Source organism: Lipotes vexillifer, unplaced genomic scaffold, assembly GCF_000442215.2.
Source record: "Lipotes vexillifer unplaced genomic scaffold, Lipotes_vexillifer_v1.1 scaffold572, whole genome shotgun sequence".
NCBI classification, from domain to species: Eukaryota; Metazoa; Chordata; class Mammalia; order Artiodactyla; family Lipotidae; genus Lipotes; species Lipotes vexillifer.
In genome coordinates this window covers 816,294-827,695 of record NW_006771270.1, presented here as the reverse complement: position 1 = coordinate 827,695, position 11,402 = coordinate 816,294, and the positions used below count along the sequence as shown (strand labels likewise).

The following is an 11,402-nucleotide window of genomic DNA, read 5'->3' as shown; positions in this document are numbered from 1 at the left end:
CACACACACACACACACACACACACACACACACACACACACACACACACACCCTTAACAGGAAGGAATACCTTCCTAGTACTACTGGACCATTTGGGGTTGAGGACAGAGTGCTAGAAGGCTGTTCTGTGAACACCCCTCCCTGATTGCCTTCCCCTGTATGAGAGCTGCCAGAAACAGGGACTTCTCAACCCTGGCCTGTGAAGAGGATATGCTTTCTTTGCAGACAAGGAAACCCATAGTTCCATGCCTAGGCTCATCTCTTCTTACGATGTTGCAGGAATACTTAAATATCCTTTGTAAATTTTAGTAACTTCTATTCCTTGCATTTTCAGTGACACAGGAAGAGATACAATTTAAACCAGAATCCCTCTGTAAGAAGCTCTTCTCAGATCATAAAGGACTGGAGAAATTAATGAAGACACAGATATATCCTTGTTCTCAGGGGTTTGTGATATTTTCCAAAAGCTGGGCTAGTGATGTTGGCTTCAGGAAGGAGCAGAATGTCCTGTGTGATGCTCTCCTAATAGCAGTAAACAGCCCCCTTGTACTCTATACAATCTTAACAGATCCCACGTGGATTGGGGGGCTTGTGTACGCCCGGAACACTGCTCATCAATTAAAGCAGAAACTGGGAACTGTTGGTGGTTACACAGGGAAACTGTGTGTCATCCCAAGGCTGATATACCTGCCCAGCACACGGTGTAGACCACGTGAAATCCCCATGCACTATCCGCGAGCCTACAGGCTTGCTGATGAGGATGAAATGGAAAATTTGTTGCAGGCCCTTATCGTGGTCTCGCTCTGCTCTCGATCTCTTCTGAGTGACCAGCTGGGCTGTGAATATTTCAATTTGCTTGTAGCAGAGCAGTGCGAGCTGCTTTCAGAGAGCCTTGAGGAGACACGAGAATTGTTCCTCCACTGCTTTCCAGGAACCAGGAAGACTGCCCTGGCCATAAAGATCATGGAGAAAATTAAGGACTTGTTCCACTGCAAGCCCAAAGAGATCCTCTACGTTTGTGAAAGTGACGCCTTAAAGGATTTTGTGACGTAAGAGTTTCACTAACTAAACATATTTAATCAGTCTTTCAACAGTATCACACAAGTAATTTGTGTCTTTAGTTTAAGATTTTGCAATGCCTTTGCTGCATATGGACAAGAGCCCAAAATGGCACTTTGCAATGTTCAGACTTAAACATCTCATGAGAAATTAGCTACGTATGCATAACTTTAAGTTTATATAACTAGAAACATTTTCCCCCAAAAATCTATGGCCTTAAATTTAAGAAAGGTTGACACGAACCTATCTTGTTTCACATATACTTTTTGCTTGATATTTAGTGCTTTAAAGTCATAGGGTATTTCAGTCAATTAGACATTACACCTAATGGGAACTTGAATTTAAATACCATTTATTTCGTTTATAAAATATTTTTACTTGTTTGACTTGTTCTGAGTCAATAATTTTAGAAAACATGCACATTTGCTTCTGATTTAAATCTTTAGCTTTCGATTTAGTAAAAGAAATTGGTTGTTAGTCAATCTAGCAAATGAGGGCTTTTAATTTTGACTTGCTTATTTATTCAACTAATCTTTTTGAGCACTGTTTATATGCTAGGTACTGTGTACATTTAGTGTAAGAGGAGAAAAACATACTGCAGACCTTGCCGTAAAGCCCAATAAGAGAGACAAAGAGAAAAATAAGCAATGGGAGTGTTGTGTAACTAGTATGATACTAAAGATATGCTTAACTTGGGCTGGATATTGGTCAGCAAATACTCACCAGTGAAGGAGATCTTGACTTCCTTCTTAAGAAGTGAGTAGGAGAAGTGAATAAAATGGGGGCTTTTTAGGCAAAGGGCACAGCAAGTGCAAAGGCATGGAGATTAGAGAATCAGAATGGTAGGTCTGCCTGGAGCCATGAGGGACTGTGGGTATGCGACAGATGATGAACTTGCAAAGGAGGCAGATGCCAGACTATGAAGGATCTTGTAAACTGTGTTAAAAGTTACGTTCTTTATTACGCTTTACAGGTATAAGTTTTGGGTTTTTTTGGGTTTTTTTTTTTGCGGTACGCGGGCCTCTCACTGTTGTGGCCTCTCCCTTTGCGGAGCACGGGCTCTGGACCTGCAGGCTCAGCGGCCATGGCTCACAGGCCCAGCCGCTCCGCGGTATGTGGGATCTTCCTGGACCGGGGCACGACCCCGTGTCCCCTGCATCGGCAGGCGGACTCTCAACCACTGCGCCACCAGGGAAGCCCCAGGTATAAGTTTTTAAATATCCCCAGTCAAAAGACAAATTCAATTCAACAAACATCTATGAACTTAAAGTGAGTGGGTTACGGAGATGACTAAGAATCAATGCTTTTCTTCAAGAAGTCTACAGAGTCCAACCTGCAAGAGAGGAACATGAATAGTTATGATTCAGGTCATAGGGAGTAAAGCCCCAGGGACTGCACATGCAGTCCCACATCTGCAGGGATGGGTGATATGACTTGATTCCAAATTAGAGGTGGCAAGAAACAACCAAGTTTGTTTTTAAAAAAAAGTACACACACACACACACACACACACACACACACACACACACGTATGCTAAAACATACTATAAAGGAAAATTGAGCTAAGTAAGTAGGATTGGTAGCTCCATAGAGGCAAAGCCCTGCAGACTTGGTACCCTACTTGACATGTCATGGAACTCAGCAACCTCTTAATGTTTTCCTTACCAAAATCTAGAGAGGCTTCTGCTTTTGTACTACAAGTAAGTGGGGAAATAGGATTTTCTTTAGAGGAACTTGTATGAGCCCATACCTCTTTTGCATATGAAAATTATGATATGCCTCTAGGTGACTGTTCTCCAGCTCTAAAAAAGACAGAAAGTAAAGAAATAGTAGTAACAAGTGTAAATTCCTTTTGAGATTTCCTTTAGATGTAAGGAATTTACCTTCAGGGATTGTCAAGCAGCAGAAATGGACTATGGTAGAAATAATAAAATCTCCTACCTGGGTTCATTTCAAAAGTTTCGCATGCAGATTTAACTTGATAACCCCAAAGAGTAGGGTTTGCAGTTATGTATTCTGTCTATCAGGTAACTTGTAAGTAGAGCATTTTTGTAGTTATTGAATCAGTGAATCAGTCTCCAGATGAGAACCAGTCTCTAATGCTAATCCAGAGAATAATAAATGCATGGTATTTCCTTTGTTTATATGGCTGAAGACCTATTTTCTCCTTCATCCTTACAGCCAGCAAACCACCTGCCAAGCTGTGACCCGGAAAACCTTCATGCGAGGGGAGTTCTCAAAGATCAAACACATAGTGATGGATGAGACTGAGAATTTCTGTAGTAAATATGGTGACTGGTACATGAAGGCTAGGAGCATCACCCATCCAAAGGTGAGGGGCGCTGGAAGTGAAAATCTTCACCACGGGATTCTCTGGCTTTTTCTGGACCCTTTCCAAGTCCGTCACGCAGATATCAATGGCCTTCCCCCTCCATCTGCTCAGTTTCCTCGAAAAACAATCACCAATGGGATCCACTGTGCTCTGGACATAGCGATGCTGATGAAAGAAGAAATGAAGAGGGTCAAAGAAAATCCTCACCCCAACGTGTCTCCAGACACATTGGCATTGTTTAGGGAAGCTGCCTATGAGGAAGCAATGTGTGCTCAGGCTCTGCCTGGGGTGTGTGAGACAGAGACGAACCTGACCACAGAAGAAATTGCAAAACACGTGGCGGAAAGATGTCACAACCTGTTCCAATGTGGATATCTGCCCAAAGATATAGCAATTCTATGCAGGAGAGGGGAGGACAGAGGACGCTATGAGCTTGCACTACTAAGAGCGATGGAATTATTTGAGACCCACGGAGCAGTGAAGGTCGTGTTCAGCCAGGTCTCTGGTGTTTTGGATGGTCACATCGTTTTAGACAGTATTCAGCAGTTTTCAGGCCTGGAGAGGAATATTGTGTTTGGGCTCAGTCCAGAATATGCCCTGTCAGAGGAAGTTCATAAGCTCTGTTTTGCCTCGAGAGCCATTAAACACCTTTACCTGCTTTATGAAAAGAGGGCAACCTTCTGAAAATTATTTCAAACAGTACAGGAGGGGAGAAAGAGCAGAGTCCCTGCTCCCAGGCAGGTGGCAGCTATGCCTTTTCATGTGTTACAAGTGAGGAAATCAAGGCACAGTCAGAATAGCATGGAGCCACAGAAATGTCTCTTGGGACTGGGCCTTTCAGTCTGTTTGCAGTGTCACTGTCCTTTTCCCACTCCACTCCACCTCTTCCCTGGTACTTATCACTGGTGCCTTGCCTCTGGTTTTTCTAGTCCAATCCAGCTTCCATCTTGTCAACCACAGAAGTCCTCCTCAAATACAGAACTGACTTTGTGACATCCCTGCTAATGTATACCCAGGGAGTCCCCGCAGTCAAACCAAACTAATTTTCAAGGCTTTCCAGGATACACCCTGACTTACTGTCCTAATGCATCCTTTATTATACCTCTATCTCCCAGTGTTTCTAACGCACCCCAGCCTTGCTGGCCTATTTTGGGGATGGGGTAGGGTGCCCTCCAGGCACAAATCCAGGAGAAAGTGAGGAAATATTCTTTTTGGCTATAATTTCAGATAAAGCCCATCATCTTTCCAAGAGGTGGAAGAGCAGGCGGGGCTTGGAAAAGTGCTCTTCGCTGCCTCTCTGAACTGCTCAGGCCCCCAAGCCAGCCAGTCTGAACCTAGTGGTCGGCTCTCCTGATACTGGATTGAACAGAAGAACCTCCCCCCTTACTCCTGTTGCTCCAGCTACCTGATATTTCGTCATTTTTACCTTTCCTTGGGGGCTTTAGGGTACTTTTAGATGGGAGAAAATAAAGTTCAGCAATTAATTAGTTTTTGATGAAGCAAAAGATACCAGCGTGTTAACATTCGGAGAATGGGAAATGTGTGAATTCTCTAAAAATAAAGAGTCAAAAGTGGAGGAGGATTGAGGGAATGGAGAGAACAGGGGTCTGCTAAATTTTAGTCGTAAGCCTCAGTGCCATTTGACTTTGAACTATTTGCATATATTGTATAATTTTTGATAAAATAATTGATTTTTTAAAACAAATTAATTGTTTTAAATATTGCATTTGAGAGTCTTTGTCAGTTCTATGCAGACAGTTTGGTCGGGCTCAAAGTAGAAGGCCTAATCCAGTGGTTCTCAACACTGGCTGCTCATTATAACCATCTGGGGAGCTTTAAGAAATAGCAGTGATCAGGCCAGAAACGAGACCAGTTAAATCAGCATCTCTGGGCATGGGCCTGGGCAACGGTATTTATTAAAAGTTGTCCAGGGACTTCCCTGACGGCGCAGTGGTTAAGAATCCGCCTGCCAATGCAGGGGACATGGGGTCAAGCCCTGGTCCGAGAAGATCCCACATGCCGCGGAGCAACTAAGCCCGTGCACCACAACTACTGAGCCTGTGCTCTAGAGACTGTGAGCCACAACTACTGAGCCCACGTGCCACAACTACTGAAACTATTGAAGCCCACAAGCCTAGAGCCCATGCTCCGTAACAAGAAGCCACCGAAATAAGAAGCCCGCGCACCGCAACAAAGAGTAGCCCCTGCTCTCCACAACTAGAGGAAGCCCGCACGCAGCAACGAAGACCCAGTGCAGCCATAAATAAATAAATAAAAGTTGTCCAGATGATTCCAATGTGCCACCAGGGTTGTGAACTCGTGAATCTTTCTTCTAGTCTGTTCTTTCTGTCCCCAAATGTATGTGTACAGATTTCTCTTCCCATTAGACTGTGAGACCCCTGACAGTAAGGATGGCACTTACACATCTTTATTATTTCCCTGAAAGTAACTAGTGCAGCACCTTGAACATGGCAGGGGCTCAGTAATTATTTACTGAATGGACTTGCTGCTTTCAGAAAATCAGAATCTACTAGGACAATGCTTCTAGCCAATGGAATGAATATCTAATTTTGGAGACTTCAAAGAGGTCAGTGTGGAGAATAATTAACACTGCCATAATGGAGAATAAGAGAATAAAGGAATTTAAACTGTTTTTAGGCAACAGCTAAAGGTCCATGTTGATGGAAGTTTGGATTTGAGTTTGAGATTAGGAACTGGTGGAGACTAAGAATAAATGGCTAACTTGAATGCACTCAGAATTCTACATTTTTCCTACAGACCCTTAATATAATAGATAAAACAATTAGTTTGGTGAAATAACATGCCTGCTGTGAGAAGCTTCTAAAACTTACTTTAAAAAAGAAAGGTACTATATTATGTAAGTTTGAGAAATGGAGAAAGGCAAAATAAACAGTTCTTAGCCACTTGTTATCCAGTCATGATTTTTTTTATTTTTGCTTATTTATTTCTATTCTTTGTTGACTTGCAAAAAATATTTTTACATAGTTATGATCAAGTTGTACAATCCATTTTATATACTGTGCATGTGTTTTTTCCATGTAATCTTTTTGTGAGGCACCGTTGTAGACTGTATTATTCTTCCCAGTGCTTCATCACTCCCTATATCTGTACCATGTGTAGTTCCTGAGATTACAGCTGGAGTATATTTTCCACCCCCTTGATGTCAGCTTGGCTGTATGACTTTATTTCGCCAATGAAATGTTAGTAGTTGTGATGTGTACAGAGGCTTTACCCATTTCAGTGCTGGGTCTGCTCTCTTGGGCTTCTGCTACCACCTTGTGAAGATGATGTCTTGGGCAGCCCACCAGTCACGGAGGAATGAGAGATGGGAACTCAACTCATGGCTGGAGTCAAGTTCCACTGATCCTGACAAGATTAGCCAAAATCCAGCTGACCTGCAAATGCAGAAGTGAGAGAAAAAGACTTATTGTGTGACTGAGATTCTAAGCTTGTTGTTTGTTTTGCAGCAGTAGCTGACTAATGCAGGCATTTCCCCATGTTGTAGTGTAGTCTTCAAAATGATCATTTTTAATGGTTGCACAATATCCCAGAAGATTATACAAAATTTCAGTAATCATCCTCCTAATAATTTGGGTAACTAGCAATTTTACACTATTAAAATCAAGCCAGGCACATACTCTACTCAGGCATATGACCTTTTCTTTCCTTGGTATATTTATGAATCCCCAGAGGTGAGATGACTGGCTCGAAAAGGTGACCTCAATAAAAGATTCACCTTATTCGTACTGTACATAAGAACATTCAGATTTGTTGCCTTAAACAAGAGAACAAAATGCTGACATCAGGTTTTGATGACAAAAGAGGAACTGGTATCTCAGAAACAGGTGGCTCAGAGCACGCTGTCTGCATGCAGAGTAAAACCAAGGCCCATCACCATAACCCAGAACCTCAGAGGAAGAACCTAACTTGGAAAATTACAGATGGGAACATGAATTATGTAACCTTAACAGTATATGTAAATAAAAAGCTCTCGTCACTTGAAACCAATGTAGGGTGTTATCCCAGAGAAAAGAAAAGGCAGGATACCTCTAATCATCAATAGAACTCTTATTTTTGGCTGCGCTGCGTAGATTGCGGAATCTTAGTTCCCCTGACCAGGGAGCGAATCCACAACCCCTGCAGTGGAAGTGCGGAATCCTAACAACTGGACCGCCAGGGAATTCCCATATAGGACTTGTTTTGAAGAAAGACTCTGCCATCTATGAAATGGAAAGAGGAAGAACCAGAGAGGTAAACTAGATTTCTTATGAAGCTGAGCTGCCTCAGTTTCCCCATGGTTTGGGAGAGGCTGAACATCAAATTATTTTCAAGAAGCTTCAATTTGAAATAAGCACAAAATTTATAATAACCGTATGTTACTATTTACTGAGATGTTACTACAACCAGCTACTATTTGCTAATGCTTTGCGTACATTCTCACAACAACTCATATGAGGTATACCATATACATGTTATCACCACTTCATAGATGGTAAAACTGAGGCGCAGAGAATTTAATTTTCTGAAAGGCACATGTCTAGTAAGTGTCCAAGCTGGATAAATATAACATTTAAATAGATTTAGTCATCTCAACTCTGAGAATGTAGAAATACTCTGAAGATACTCTCCAGAGGCGAGAATACTCATGTTTGCTAACAGGATCCTTGGTCAAGCTCTCATCTCTAGAAAGCATTGGCCTCCACTGCAAGTGAAAACAGCTGAGTAGTCTATACTGTTTCCTATACTTAATATCTTTCAGTTCTCCCAGAGGCTCCTGATCGTTCTGGAAAAATCTGAATTTCTTCTTCTGCAAAGCTCAGGATCAGACTCAGGTCATATTCCTGACCTGTCCGAAGTCAGGGACTCCTAACATGAACTGGCAAATCCCCTCCCAGGCTGCTGCATCTTGGCTTCTCCCACTGCAAACTTGGAGGAGTTTCCTAGTGATTTAGTGTAAAATCCCCATTTTCCTCCTTTTTGCAAAGTCCTTTGGTGGGGGGAGGGGAGAAATATACATCTATCTTGCTCGTTTTCAAATGGAATGGGCATTTAAAAGTTCCAGAGACAGTGTTTTCCTTCTGAATCTACCTCATGAACAAGCAGAAGGAGACTCAAGCTGCCTCTTAGTTCAGTATCTTCAGCTGACAGAGGTGACATGATTTTGAAATAAATGGGATCAGTTTTCAATTTTGTTCCTTCTTTCATTCTCAGCCCAAAATGGAAGTGAAGAATGAGGAATTAGGACACAGCCACTATGTTCGTCCTCTTTTTACTGTTTGTTTCAGAATCATCTCAGACCATTTGCATTTAAAGTCCACCTTCACCTCTGCTTTAATCAGGGAAAGTTGTCTTCTTTGCCCAATTATACAGCTTGGAAGAAGCATGTCTTGGGTGCGGGGGAAGGAGGGAAGCACGGGCTCCCTTCCAAGACAGCCAGATATGACAAATAAACCCCATCAGTCAATGGCTAATACATCAAAATGCCTCTACAGCTCCATCCCTGTATCCTCTGATATCTAAGATTATAGCTAACATATAGTGAGTGCTTACTATGTGTCAGATACTGTGCAAAATGTTTTAAATACATTATATCTTTTCTCATCCCCTCAATCTTTGAATTATGTATAGCAGCCTCAAGCAAGGTAGGATAAAGTCATGTTAAGAGCTTGACTCCTAGAGTCAGATTGACCAGAGCTTTGAATTCCAACTGTATTTCTTAATCAGCTGAATGACAGGCAAGTTAATTTCCCCCTTTAAGACTCAGCTTCCTCATTTGTAAAACAGAAATAAAATTCATACCTATGCCTTAGATAAAGATGAAGGTTGAAATAAATAATATATTTAAATAAAGCCTGGCATATGGAAGGCTCTCAATAAATTTTGGCCCTGATTAGCTTTAATTTACCGTTAAGGAAAATGTGCCTTGCCTGAGACCACCTAGTAAATTCTGAACCCAAGATCTGAACCCATGTCTGCCTGACTCCAAAGTCTACTTTAGCCTCTATGCTATTCTGCCTTCCTGCACATCAAAGTTAAATGCATGAGTCTCCATGTTAACAGTAATTTATTTGCTTTGATATGGAGACTAGGATTGGATATACTCGGAATATTTGTGATATTAAGCAACATGGCTATTGTTAGCTTCTAAAACTTTTCTACAAAATCAGTATGATAACAAAAATGACTCACATAACAGAAATGTTTAGGGAAAAGTGATTTCTATAGTAAGAAACTTTAAAAATATACCTTTCGTAGGGGCTTCCCTGGTGGTGCAGTGGTTAAGAATCCGCCTGCCAATGCAGGAGACACGGGTTCAAGCCCTGGTCTGGGAAAATCCCACATGCTGCAGAGTAACTAAGCCTGTGCGCCACAGCTACTGAGCCTGCACTCAAGAGCCTGCGAGCCACGACTACTGAAGCCCGCGTGCCTAGAGCCTATGCTCCACAACAAGAGAAGCCACCGCAGTGAGAAGCCCGCACACCACAATGAAGAGGAGCCCCCACTCGCCGCAAACAGAGAAATGCCTGCGTGCGGCAACAAAGACCCAATGCAGCCAAAACTAAAATAAATAAATAAAATAAAATTATTTAAATATATATATATACCTTTCATTATGAGATCTATATAATGACATTACAGAAAGATTAAAAGTAGAGAATGACAATGGAATATTACTCAGCCATAAAAAGAAACGAAATTGAGTAATTTGTAGGGAGATGGATGGACCTAGAGTCTGTCATACAGAGTGAAGTAAGTCAGAAAGAGAAAAACAGATACCATATGCTAACACATATATATGGGATCTAAAAAAAAAAGGTTCTGAAGAACCTAGGGGCAGGACAGGAATAAAGACGCAGACATAGAGAATGGACTTGAGGACACGGGGAGGGGGAAGTGTAAGCTGGGACGAAGTGAGAGAGTGGCATGGACATATATATACTACCAAATGTAAAATAGATAGCTAGTGGGAAGCAGGTGCATAGCACAGTGTGATGAGCTCCATGCTTTGTGACCACCTAGAGGGGTGGGATAGGGAGGGTGGGAGGGAGATGCAAGAGGGAGGAGATATGTGGGTGTAGGTATATGTATAGCTGATTCACTTTGTTATAAAGCAGAAACTAACACACCATTATAAAGCAATTATACTCCAATAAAGATATTTAAAAAAAAAATGTAGACAATGACAGGGAATTCCCTGGTGGTCCAGAGATTAGGACTCCATGCTTTCACTGCTGAAGGCCCAGGTTTGAGCCTTGGTCTGAGGACTAAGGTCACACAAGCTGTGTGATGTGGCCAAAAAAAAAAAAAAGGTAGAGAATGAGAAAACTTCCTACCACTGTATCATACAGTTGCTTCCACTTTTGCTTATTCATTTCCAGTGTTAGTCCATTGGCAGATACATTTTAGCAAATTTGTAATCACAGTATACACTGTGTTTTGCATCCTGTTGGGGTCAGTTGTTCTGGAGGCCCCTTCCCACTCTGCAGTTTCCCACTGAGACACTGTCCACATTACAGCCTAAGGAGGGGTGATTCCCGGCACAGCAGATCCTCTAATGTTCCAGTTGATTTCTTAGCCAAACCCACCTGAATTCACGCCTACGGCAAGTAAAAGACACAGAAGCTCTTCACCAAACTCCATCACATACGGAGGTAGGGGTGGAGTGAAGACATTTTAGGCAACTCAGCAACAGAGTAACACGATTAGGACGGACGCATTCTTCTCCCCTCATTTCCCCACAGGTCAGTGTGAGAAGCTGCCATTGGTGGTTGTGCCCTCCCTCAAGGGTGCCTGTTGCCAGGCACACAATGCAGGAGGTCTGTAAAACAGACTCTGTTCATTCAAAGATACCTAAACAGTGTTGTCCAAATTTTCCTGATAAGAATCACCTGGTGTGGTTGTTAAAATTCCAGATCCTAAGCCCCTCTCAGCTTTAGGGCAGGGGCCTAAGACTCTGGAATTTGGAGATCATTTAGGAAACGTTGTATTG

General features: G+C 42.2%; 1 protein-coding gene across 1 annotated transcript; it reads left to right on the top strand.

Moving 5' to 3' along the window:
* Nucleotides 1-333: 333 nt before the first annotated feature.
* Nucleotides 334-4,266, top strand: SLFN14 (schlafen family member 14). Its single transcript, XM_007446592.1, has 2 exons — nucleotides 334-1,049; nucleotides 3,241-4,266. Exons 1-2 carry the CDS (start codon nucleotides 415-417, stop codon nucleotides 4,073-4,075), a joined length of 1,470 nt encoding a protein of 489 aa, XP_007446654.1. The 5' UTR covers nucleotides 334-414; the 3' UTR covers nucleotides 4,076-4,266.
* The last annotated feature ends 7,136 nt before the right edge of the window (nucleotides 4,267-11,402 follow it).